The 13,282-nt window shown below is 39.4% G+C and overlaps 1 protein-coding gene across 2 annotated transcripts in view; it reads right to left on the bottom strand.

Annotated features, from left to right (window-relative positions):
• The window catches only part of nrp2a (neuropilin 2a), a 70,221-nt gene that overhangs the window by 43,132 nt on the left and 13,807 nt on the right, over positions 1 to 13,282 (bottom strand). For both annotated transcript variants that reach the window (XM_077205380.1, XM_077205381.1), the window contains exon 3: positions 7,727 to 7,908. In XM_077205380.1, the coding sequence (XP_077061495.1) occupies positions 7,727 to 7,908 (182 nt within the window). The remainder of the gene's footprint in view (positions 1 to 7,726; positions 7,909 to 13,282) is intronic.

Raw genomic sequence — 13,282 nt, 5'->3', positions numbered from 1 at the left:
TGACAGAATTGTCATTTGTTGGTTAACTGTACCTTTAAGGAGCTCTGAGACTGGCTCCGTGTCTAACACAATCACTACAATCCGATTTTTCTCAGTAAAACCATGTGAAAATTACTCGTGGTCTCCCTTGTTTGTTTCTCGCACCAGTGACACCATCTAACCAACGTGTTTCCTCCACTGCAATGTTCCTTGTGGTAAACAGCCTATGTGGAGGGGAGCAAATTGCCCAGAATTCTATAAAAAAAAGAGACATGTCTTATAGGTACTTGTGGTGACTGTCAAGAGGTCAGTGTCTCGTCGTGTCTAATGAGGAGCAGCGGACCTGTGCAACTCCAGGCCAAATGAACAGCAGGTTCCAGTATGTTTGTGACACTCAACACATACATGAATGACGGCTGGTACCGCGGTAAATGTATGTGTTGGGTGCACATGCTCACTTGAGCACAGACAAAAACCCCGGTAAGCCACACAAACAGAAGGAAGGAAAGCAAATGAGGTGAGATCATGTAGTGTAGCACACACACGCACACAATCCTTCCTGCTTTTCAAACGCTACCTTCTCTCTGACGCTCTCCCACACAGTGATGGAAATATCACTGCTGTAGCTTGTGTGGAGGACGCTAACACCATGCCGCCATATTACACAAAGAAAGGAACCTATATCAAGAGAAATTGTGATAATTTGCAGAAAAGTCTCTTAAATTGATTGCAAATGATAAAAAGAAGAGCGTAGGGGAGAATGGGGTAAGATGAGCCATGTTTTGTCCACTAGCCTGTGAATAAAAAAAAGAAAATGGGATTTTAAATGGCTTGTGGGACATTGGGACACTAAGGACATTGTAGAGATCAGGGTGAATGATGGCCAATTCTGATATATAATATAAATAAAATTCAATTTAAGAATGGTAAATGAGACATACATCAAATTTCTTTAAACCAATGAACACTTAGGGGCAGTTTACACAGAATGCACTTTTCCATAACACTGGACTATTTTTTCATTGTTTTCAATGTAATAAAACGCTAAACGGACGTTTTTAACCATTGCGCTCGCGTCAAGAACGAAGTTCAACTTTTAAAAAATGTGCTTATAGAACTTGCTCTGACCTGTGTCTCGTGGATTTAACTTGTCGAAATGTTGCGCTGTTTTGTGAATAAACTTTCTGGAGCTTAAGTTCAGTGCGTGGACATCTGTCCTTTATTTCATGTGATCTTAATGCAAAACATTATGGTTTATATTGTGGCAAAATTAAATGTCATTTTACTTGAGCCCGATCTCATGAAAGTGCGTATCAATACCACGAATGTTAATTCTCGCACCTTTTTATACGCCAAAATCAGTTTTTGCGTGTATATGATGCGCAGTTTTCGCGTGCATATGATACGCACTTTATGGCGTGTAATACGCACGCACCCCCATCCCCCCCTCCCCCTAATCCTACCCAAGGGGTTTTCAGTGCGTAGCATTTGCACGCAAAAAACATTTTTGCCGTATAAATGCCACGAGAAATAACATTCGTGGTATTGATACGCACTTTCATGAGACTGCGTTGTTTTACTTATGATTGTGATATAGTAAAAGTTTGACTTATATATATATATATATATATATATATATATATATATATATATATCAATTTACAATTCAATTTATCAATTTAATGCATACACTACTCAGATGATAAGATCGTGTATACATGTTTAAATATGATGAACAAGAATGTTGAAATCATGCAGTAATGCATATAAAAAAAATACTTTATTTATATATTCTCATTTAATTGACAGTGGAGAGACACAGAAACACTGAAGGAGGAAAAGCATAAGGAGAAGTGGGACATGACACAGGACACAGGCCAGGTTTGGACCCTGTGAGGCACATGCACAACTCACTCCACCATGGCTTTTGGTAAGCGTTTATGTCTGCGTTTGTTCTAAATAAAGTTCCCTTACATAGTGGGTCTGGATGCAGTAGCAGTGGGTCGTCCCGTCAAAGTCTGCTTCTATTACTCCACTTGGCCGGTTGCCTCGCACACTCAAACCCTGCCATGCATACCGCCACTGCATGACTGCATTGTGTGTGTGCGTGTGTGTGTGTAAAACGCAGTCACGGGGAGCATGCATGCATGAGCGCCCACCCTTACTGCTTATTAGTTCATGCTTATGAACACACCAAAAACAGTCTCTTCCTCCTCCTCGGGACATGCCTCCCGCTGTTGTACAGTGTCTGCGGCCCGCCTGTCACTACAGTTGACCGTACAGTAATGAAGGAGGCGTGGCAATGAAAGGGTTAGTTGCCGGGCAGAAACTGGGGTGGCGTGAGCGCTCACACTCAACGTTCAAGGGATTTCCCCCTTCTGCTGTCTGTCGCTCGTTCAACTCCCTCTATCTGACCTCTCGTGGGACGACAAAGTCTGTGTTCACTCACCGCATTATTCACGCATTTTCACCAGTCGGTCAAGATCACCTCGATGCAGTGAATTTCCGACGTTTCTGCTCTCTGTGTTTCATCCATCCCAGGACTTCTGGGACGTGTGAAAATAAAAATAACCCACATCTATCCGTTAAATTGAACGAATAAATGGAAAATTATCATTCTGCTAAGTTGAGCGAGCAGCAGGTTTGCTGTCAGTACTCTCTTTTTTTTTATGGAATTTTTTAGCAGAAGATTGGTTATGGTTTGCCATAGAGTTCTGTAAGATTGAACAGTTGTATTAGATAATCTGTGCTTACAATTGAAAAGCACTGCCTCTTATTAAGCCAGTTTAAATCTCAAATCTGCTTTGGAGTTCTATGTTAGAGAAGGAAGATGAATGGAGAACAGTCCCTTGAGTTACGATTATTACTCGTGTGGGTAATATTATTACAATATAAAATAACTGTTTTCAATTTTACTATATTTTAAAGTGCATTCCTATGATGCAAATCTGAATTTTCAGCATACTTCAGTCTTCAGTGTCACATGATCCTTTAGAAATCATTCTAATACGCTGATTTCGTGCTCAGAGAACATTTCTGATTATTATAAATGTTGAAAACAGTTGTGCTGCTTAATATTTTTGTGGAAACTGTGATACATTTTATCTTGGTTCTTTGACAAATGGAAAGTTCCAAAAGCATTTATTTGAAATAGCAATATTTTGTAACATTCTAAATGTCTTTAATGTCACTTTTGATCAATGCAATGCATCCCTACTTAAAGTATTAATTTCTTTAGAAAATTATCCCCCTGTGGTGAAAATCAAGTTTTTAATATGTCTATGTGGTATTTTAAATATGCTTTAAGACAAACCATGTCCAAATTCATAAGTCAACACCATTGATGAGTATTTTCTCCTTAGATCTGCGGTCTCAAAATCACGGTTTGAAATCGCTGGTGTTTCTGACGTCACAAACTACCTTGTAACCAATCAGGTCAATGTGTAATCGAGTGGATTATTTTTTTTCAAGCAAAAAACTTTGAAATATGTCATTTTGGTGATCAAAGATAAAATGATTGACTACAGGGGGACTTTAAAAGAAAAATCTAAGAAGAAATCCATCCATTTGCTCTCCATTTCATGCCAATGCTATCTGAGAAAGCTGGGTTTGCTGGCTTTAAGAAGAGGTAGTTAGAGCTGAAGGCTTTAAATGTGGAATTTTATAGGAGAAGAGGAAGCGAGACAGCAAAGCAGATGGCACCTGATTGAAAGCAACTGTTAAAGTGGTAGTAAATTCCACTGGGCAGCCAGGATAGCCTCCAGAACGCTTCTCCGGCACAGGTGGGGGGGCGGCACTGACGTTACCCAGAGCGACAGAGACCTACGGCCCTGATCGCTTCTTCTAGCTTCTAGTGTGCACTCAGAAGATGGCAGCGGTGGTGGGCCCGAAGGCTGCTCGGCGGGAAGTCTTCCGCAGTAACCGTAGCAACAGCGTCACAGTCATGTGACTGGGGCAGGAGGGGTTGTTGTGTCTGCACATGCCACTGGGGGTAAAATCTGGCCTCAATAAACTGGGGCAAAGAAATGGGGCAGCAAAGGGGACCAGGATCGAGGAACATATGACCGTGGGAGATAAAGGGTCAGCGGTTGAAACAACTTTGCAGCAAGATTACTGTAAATGGATATGATGAAAGAATTATTCTTTTCAGGTGAACTACTCGTTTAATTGCCCTTACACACAACAGCTCACTCTGCATCAGACAACGCTGTGAATGCATTCATATCAATGTGTCTGGAACATCACAAAAGGCATGTTCCCACTTAATTCCCAATCCGTTTATATTCCCATCCGATCACCAGCTCTTTCCACACCCTAAAAATGTGTTTTACTCATTTCTATCGTGCAAAATCTCCTTCAAAGTTTGTAACTGCAAACTGCAATTGTGTTGAGAGAATTACACTTGAAGCATTAATTAGCCAAAATATAAAAATGAGTGAGCATGCAGTGCGCAGGGCATGCGCCATATTTTATGAATGACAGGCGAGACAGTTGAGATTCTGCAGTTATCTGTGGAGATTCTGTCCATGACCAAGCAAAGTTGGAGCTAATCCACTTAAAGCTGCATGTTGTAAACTTTTTTAAGGTGTCTTGTCAGGACTTTTTAACTTTGAAGGTTTCAAACATGTTTTTGCTTTAAGCCTATGAGCGTTAGTCAGCCGTAATGGCCCTAAGAGATCATCTACATAATAGTGTGACTGCATGTTACCCGAGGGTAGACCAGTGTAGGATTTCTGCATGAACGTGAACGAGGGTTTGATGTTCTCGCTTCCAGTGCTGGATAAGAGAACATGCATCGGAGGAAAGTGTTCACCAGAGATCATTATCTCTGCGACGCCTCTGCATATAAACAGACATAAACGCTGAGACTCATCCATGCTAACACTTTCCCACAACTCCAGTGAATGGAGCAGTTTGTATAAACAACAGGTCCATCAAAGATGAGAGTTGTTGTTTTTTCTTCCTCATTTTTGGCAGTCTTTATCTTTCAAAACCTGTAAAGTCGGATTTTCTGAACTACTCTGCCTCAAAACCTGTATTTTAACAGATAAACAACCATTATTTTGTGGCTTGCAGGAAAAGGGAACCATCAGTCATTTGCCTTTAGCATCAAAGAAGTTTACATGAAAATCTTACACAAAAAAACTAATGCTGTCCTTCTCCTAACATGCTCCTATTGAGTTTAAAAATGATAAGCAGGCTAATATTTAATAATAACATTTATATGTAATAATATGATTTAATCTACTTAATTAATTCATCATTGATTTAAATTAATTATATATTGTTTTATTCATTAGAAAAATATTTATTTAAATTAAAGATAAATTAAGAAAATATATTAATATGATACTACATATATTACAGTGTATACACATATTTTTGTGATCACTAAAATAACATCACAAGTAACATTTATTTCAATCAAGAGATGCATACATTTTTGGTCAAGATCTTGTATTGTCAATGCAAGAGTCCAGCACTCTGTAAAGTCTCCTCCAGCACAACCCAAAACCTTTCATTGAATTTAAGGTCTGGTGCCAATTCATATGTGAAAATGATTATTCAAACTCCCTCCCAACCGTTCTTTCATAATTTAAGCCCGATGAATCTTGACATTGTCATCCTGGAATATGGCCATGATGTGTCTTCCCACATGGTTGTTTAAGAAATGAAATGCAACACACTCCATCAATTAGGGTTAGAAGAACTGTAGCCAAACATACAACATGTCAGAAACATAATAATCCCTGCAATACTGATCCAATCATAGACTCTTAAGCATTTGCCTATTTATATATATAAACACACAGTATATTATTGATTATTCTGAAATGACATGAAGTCAGCATAACACAAGAATGGCAAGTGATCAAAAAAACCTTTACAAGTCATAAATCTATGGTCTTCGCCCCATCGCTCTACACCCACACATGCTATATTAGCATCCCAAAAGAAAAAAGCATATCATGCCTTTATTAAAAGATGTTCTTGGGTTGTCTCTGGTTAGTGTAAATGAGATTGTGGGCTTATCACGTGAGTCATACTACTAGAGTTAGCAACTGTATCTGTGGTAACAGTACCTGAGGGCAATGGTGATGATTTCAGCAATTACTGAGGTGAGGTGAAGGCTTAGAGATAGAATAACTCTGCTGTTTTTCCCATCAGCCACGATGAAGCCACAGTGCTTATGTTACCAGGCTAATCATCGCTGTTGCAAAACAACATTAATCGCTGCACTCCCATGAGTGTAAGGGCTAGAGCAATAGTTTTGATGGACCGCTATAGTGCTAGTTAATGGTGTTTGCCAAGACAAATAACACTATTACTTTTGCTTACACTTATCTAAATATAATCCCATTGACATACATTAAAGAAGGAACCTAAGCCATATCTACAGTCCACAATATTATAGAGACTAAAGGGTGGTCCTTTGGGAAAAAAAAAACCTAGTATCCACCCAGAACCTTTAGCAGAATGTTGAATAGTAGTATATATATATATATGTATATAAACAGTATATAAAAAGGTGGTTAAAGGTGGTCCTTTAAAGGTTGTCTCTTATGACTTTAGCCTGTAAAAAAAAATGCCTAAACTCCAAGAACTCCGTGGACCCAATCTGGCAAAATACATAAACGAATGCCCTCACATTTTCTGATGCCTTGTTAGTATACTTCTACAGTAAAATCCCTACAGATGGCTCCAAATGGCTCCAAAGTCCACACACAAATTGCCAGGCACTCCAAACTTGAATTCCCCAAGGACAAGAGATCAGAGTCCAATTAAGAGGGCATTCCTGGCATGCTCATGGAGGGATGAAAAGAGTTAAGCGTCGCCTCTCCCCGCCTTTCCTCTCAACTCAGTTTATTTTATTTTCTTCTCTCCCTTGATGTTTAATTGGTCTGGGAGCTTTTCGGAAACTTTGAGGGGACGTTTAAGAATCAGCGTGTCTGACGGCCTTGCAGCAGGACGGAGGAGCCGTGACCTTCTGGAACCGAGAGTTAAAGGTCGCATGAGGTCATTCGGCTAACGAGATTTACAGCGTAACAAGAGCACCTCCAAAATCAACCTGAGCCACTGGTGACCCTCAAAAACCAGCCTGCTCCAATCAACCATCAATCAAAGAGCAAGACCGAGTTAGGCTTCACACATAAACACCAAGATCACTGAGCGACAAAAGAAAACAGCTAAAGGAAATGAGTTGCTTGTCTTCACATCTGGAGAGACAGTGACCAAAAAATAATAGCTTATGCAATCGTTTCTTAAGAAATATTGCTTCGTTGAAAGGATAAACCGGATTCATTATTTTTCAAAATGCAGAATCCAAACATTTGCAGAATCCTTGTCAGCAGGACCCTCACAACACATCTACAGCGGAGACAACTGACACTGAAAGTGTGTAAGCTGCATGTCACCACAGAAAGTTCTCAAATGAGCTGGAAGTTTCATGCCAAACTTCAAAAATAGTAATAATTATTATTATTGTTTTTAAATCAAATCCATTTGTATTCAAAATGTTTATAAATTTGAAAATATTTTTTTTTACAAACTTTTATATACTGTATAAAATAGCCATAATTTAGTGTCCCATAGACATGGCATGAGAAAGTCTAAGCACCTGTGAAAGGAAAGGATGGGAATGCTTGAATGTCAGGAATAGAACATTTTTCTTGGAAAAAGTTGTTCCTCAAATTATCCATTTCCTTAACCACATAGTGCTCCTTAGTGCAGGATTGAGCTCGCTCACCGGTCTTGTAGATCTCGTAGCGCAGGGAGAATCCAGCACCCTGGTGCGCATAATCAGAAACAAACTTGATGTGGATGACAGGACCGGAGGAAATGATGGCAGGAGGAGCGATGTTACTGCAGTGCTTTCCCAGCAGCTCCGCGGACTCAGAATTCCCATCTCGGATCTCAATGAAGTCATACCTAAAAGCAGAAAACAGTGCAAGCTTAAATGCTGATTTTTAGATTTGGTAGCATCCTTAACATTGCAAAATACTTAAGTCTGCATTCAAACAGATGGATCTCAAATTCTCAATATGAACTCAAATATTTCTTCCAAGACCAAATGATCTGAGCTGCTATCCACATATATTTTATAGCTCTGCACTTTTATGGTGTGTCAAGTCAACAGTTGTCTATTTTTATTTATCCTAATGAAAAATCTCCTATTTCTCATAATGCAAAGTACTGTAAAATATGTACATCAGATAAAGTTGATATTTAAGCATAACTGAGATCTTCACTATTAAGGCTCCTACGCAATAAAAGAGCAACCTTTGAGCAATAAAGGTTCTTCTGGAACGGAAAAACATTAAAAACCCAATGAAGTGCAATGCAATTTCTTGTGCGGAGATGAGTAACTGTGAAGGAATTGTTAGGAGTTGTTTTAATTTGAGCTGGGGGTGACCTTTAACCCTCAGTGGCCTGCTTCCTTATCACAACAAACACACATTTTTTCATGTCACTTCAGAGACAGACTGAGACAATGACCACCTGTCCAGCCAAAATAATCCCTTAATGTTCGTTGCCCTCTTCTGCCAAAACACTTCACACACAATGTCTAAATGAGGCAAAAGACTCCCAAAAATCCAGCCGGCTGTCTGCATGAGAGCTTCCTTATAATAAATCTGGCCATAGAGAGGCATGAGTCAGACTTCTTCTCACACCTCAGGAATGCTTGCCCCATTTAACCCCTAAAGAAGAACAAGATCCCTGTGAACACACGCCATCATTCCCAACCTAACTGCTTTAGAGCACAACATGCTGACCAGACTTCCTCTGTACTGAGAAAATGAAATTATGCAGCTTTTAAACGAACTCAGTCTTTGTAAGAGGCAAACGAGTTCCTTCAAAATCCTGCAAGTTTGGAATTTGCTAACTATTTTACTATTTTATAGCCTGGTGCCAATTGAATCCCAATCAAATGATTATTTTGAAACAATTGAAATAAATGATTCAGTCAAACCGATATAAATCACGGGATGTCCATCAGCTGAAGGCTCATGGTCTCACAACATGCAACTTCAAAAAAATGTCAGTGAATCAGGTTTATTGAACCGAACTGCATGCATCGATTCTATAAATGAATGAGTATTAGAAATGTCACTTTTAATTCTCTAGTTCTTTACATCATTGCACCCGTGCTTTAAAGTAGCCAAAAAAAAAAAACATTGATCAGAAACTCAAAAACACAATGATGTGAATGAAAGTGTCTGAGCTTTTTTCCTACAAAACCACAAAAGAATGAAGACATGATGTTTTGCTGTTTTAATCTTTCCTTGTCGATCGGCACTGAGTTATCCAAGTTAAGCCACATAACTGCTGGCTCCACGTGACTCAGGGAGTGTGTGTGTGTGTGTGTGTGTGTGTGTGTGTGTGTGTGTGTGTGTGTGTGTGTGTGTGTGTGTGTGTGTGTGTGTGTGTGTGTGTAAACCTGACACGGCCCCAGGCCCCTCAGAATGACATAGAGAGGCAGGTGTCTCTGACTCTTCATTTCTCTGGACCCCCCTGGCCGACCGCACACTTGTAGACTTCAGGTACAGCGAAGTATATTTAGACCTAAGACGTCTTAACAACATACACATTCACAAGAACGCGTACATATCTATGTACAGCAACTGAATGCATAAGAGATGCACAAGAGTTTTATATATACATGTTATAAACACTGTCATAACAAAATATCACAATCAAATTGTACAAAGTCTTTTGATCAACATCACACACATAAGGACACATAAAACACCTCAAAAAACTTTTTTTGCATTTTTAAGGGGAAATAAACTTGAGTGAGTGAGAGTGAGACAATTTACATTTACAAATATATATATATTTACCAATATAACAATATTTAGTAAAATATAAACAGCAATATAAAGCAACATATATTTTAATTAATTATTTAAATTTATTAAAGTGTAGACCTAGAATTTTTAAAGGATGGCAGAGTTTTGAATCAGTTAATTGAACCTGAACTGAAGTGATTCACATAAATTAATTGGACTTTTGCATAGAATAGCAGGAAAATGGAAGAAAATAGACTAATGACGCCAACTATAGGAAACTTAATGGCTTAATCAAAATCATCTCGGTGTTTGAGAATGTTTCATATATATTTTGAATATTTAATATATCACCCATGCAGCCTCTCCCCGGATGACTTTTGGGAACAAGCTTTCTAAAGTATAGCTATGGTGAGGAATGCCACACACACACACACACACACACACACACACACACACACACACACACACACACACACACACACACACACACACACACACACACACACACACACACACACACACACACACAAACTCTCACTCACTCACTCACTCACTCACTCACTCTCTCTCTCTCACTCACTCTCTTTCTGTGTCCATCTCACCTCAAACACTAGAAAAGCTGGGATGAAGGCTTGTAAACTGTGTGCAAAGGTAATTAGGTTGTAATTGATTTTGTAGGGGCTCTTGGTTCCTGGATTAGCAGTGACAAGTGAGTGTGTCAAATGTGGATATTGACCATCTCTAGACGCCTCCACTTGGCTCCGGTGCATTTCGAGACACGCTTGAGAGTGGAAACAAACCAGGATGCCCATTGATCAACAAAAGTGTCTGGATCACTTATTTACCTTGCAAAAAATAATGCCTCAAATCAAGTGTATATGTCAATTTTACAGCAATTGTGACTGAACGCAAGAAGCCTTTTCTCATTATCACACCAATATAATGTTGTTTTATAGGCGTAGAGCTCAAATTGTTTACCGCGGTGCAATAGAGCTGTGATTATGCATGCTAATTATGCACGAATCAATGGTTATTCAGGTGCTACAGGAGGCAATGAAAACTCCCTAGACAGTGGAATGCCTGTAAGTGTGCGCAGGGAAGAGAGGCTTGACATGAGGAGGGCAAAGGCCCTGTGTCCCTGTCTCATGTTCAGACATGTCTTGCTCTCCAATCTGTCTACTTACTTTCTGTCTCCTCTCCCCTCCAGCCTCTTCACTACTAATTGCTTTTCACACCTACAGTGTTTTTCAAGCATTTTTTCCAGGCCTGCTCATTCCCCCGAGGTGTCGCTAGCTGCCCTAAAGAGTTTCTGAAGAAATACACAGACAGACAGATACACAGGGGTACGGATGGTACTATCCTTGTTTGTCTTGTGCATATACAGTACAACAGCGTGTTTGAATCCTGCCGGTGATCAAATAAAAAAAGAGAGATGTGCCCTGGTGACACTGGGCGTAACATAAGCCTTGACCCCATTAATCTCTGAACCGCCTGAAACCAACTACCTACACAATAAACAACACTCCAGCATGTGTTCCTTAAATCATAAGACCCTCCGGCGTGGAAAAAGTCACTGTCAAATCTTATACTTGGCTCAGGCGCTCATTGCACAAAAAAATATGTGAGTGATATAATGTATAATGGACACTACTATGATAACATGTTCTTCAATGTACCTTATAGCACCATAAATATATACAGACAGACAGATAGACAAATAGATAGATAGATAGATAGATAGATAGATAGATAGATAGATAGATAGATAGATAGATAGATAGATAGATAGATAGATAGATAGATAGATAGATAGATAGATAGATAGATAGATGGGGGGGGGGGGGGGGCATAACAATTTTCTCTAAAATGACATGCCCTCTTCTTCTGGCTAGTAGCAAGTAGCAAATAACACTGACCGAAGTGTTACTACCTGCTGATTCCTGTGAACGAAACTTAGCTAAAATCAAACAGCTTTTATGATAGGCTGCATGTCATATCTTTATTAAGAAGATGCCCAGTAGCTCTCTCTTTCTCTAACTCAGCTCAGAATATAATTCAATCTGACACACAATCACATTGGCTTTTCAATATCAAAAAACACAATGGCCACTCATTTGAATTCTGCCATGCTTTTAGGCCAGAAGCCGCAGGACGTGCTCCAGGACGGCTTGTCAACTGGCCAAGACACCAAAATTGAAATTAAATAATGCTGAGAGTCTGCATGGAAAGCTGCACGCTTGGCCCCCAGGAGGGATGCCTAATAAGTTATAAGTGCCTGTGAAATATTAAATAGATGCCGGGGAGGGTTCCCAAGGGCGAGGGAGGGTTGCCATCTTCAATCCGGTCGGGAAACAAATAGCATGGCTGTCCGATACAGCGCTGACATTTACAGAAGACTAGGGTAGACCTCAAGAGCCTGAGGCTTTCATAAACAACACTAAAACTGGCTATAAAGCAACATTTGTGTGTTATTTTTCCCCTAAAAACTCACACCTTTAGAAAAGAGAATTTTCTGGCGTTTCGGGTTTCAGTATGTTCCCGTCAAAATGTGAAAGCCTTAGGCCTTATCAGAATGCATTAGGTCCTTTTTTCCATCAACGATATTAAAACTTTTTCTGGGGGAAATTGGCTTCTCTGAGCAAAAAGATACTTTTTTTAAATCTTTGAATTCCCAAATGTGTCACTTTATGTGCTCCAGATTGATTGCATTTGTTGAGCTATCAATATCTTGATACACTCCGAGGTTGCTGATATATTTCCAATGCCCTAAAAACATCACTGAAATTGCTGTGTCCTAAAAAAAAACATTATTGACCTATTTAAATAGTTATGAAGCATATGAAATCATCATCAAGCTCTACTAAGACAAGCCTTTACTAACTGTGATGTATGGATATTTAAAGACTATTGATATCCAGAATATTGATTAACTGTGGCCCGTTATTGGACAAAGGAATAATGTATGCCAATTGCCAGCAATGCTGACGAGCACATAGTTGCATATCCAAGTAAGCTGTGGTATGAAATGAACTGATATGCAATCACAGGTTTATGTAGCCTACATTAGATATGACATTAGGTATATCAGATTGTAGGAGCTGGAAACAATTCATAATATTTGTTGATAAAGTATTGATTTAAGAATAGCCATTATTATACTGTTCATTGTAAGTGTGGTGTTTTTATTTATATGACGCTCGTTTTGTGCATATGACCTGTATGGCCTTTGGTTCGCTTGTTTTTGACCTTCTTGACCATGACCTCACTTTTCTGAACGTGCTGGGTCCATTGATTCTTCATTAAGGGCAAAGGACATGCATTGATCCTTTGTCCCTAAGGAAAAGTGGAAATAGGGTGATATCATGCTCGCAATTTAGAAACGCTGATGCTGCTCAATAGCTTGGCACCTCAACATCTGCAAATATCGCTGCATAGTAAACGCGAGAACTTTCATCACTAGAGTGAAGCATAGACTCCCTGGAGTGATGCAGACTTCATCGCTCACATCTGTC

This window comes from Siphateles boraxobius, unplaced genomic scaffold (genome assembly GCF_051911475.1).
Source record: "Siphateles boraxobius isolate OS27281-9 unplaced genomic scaffold, OSU_SipBor_1 53, whole genome shotgun sequence".
In the NCBI taxonomy this organism is placed as follows: Eukaryota; Metazoa; Chordata; class Actinopteri; order Cypriniformes; family Leuciscidae; genus Siphateles; species Siphateles boraxobius.
Note: the sequence above shows the minus strand (reverse complement) of the source record. Positions and strands in the feature narration are given on the sequence as shown.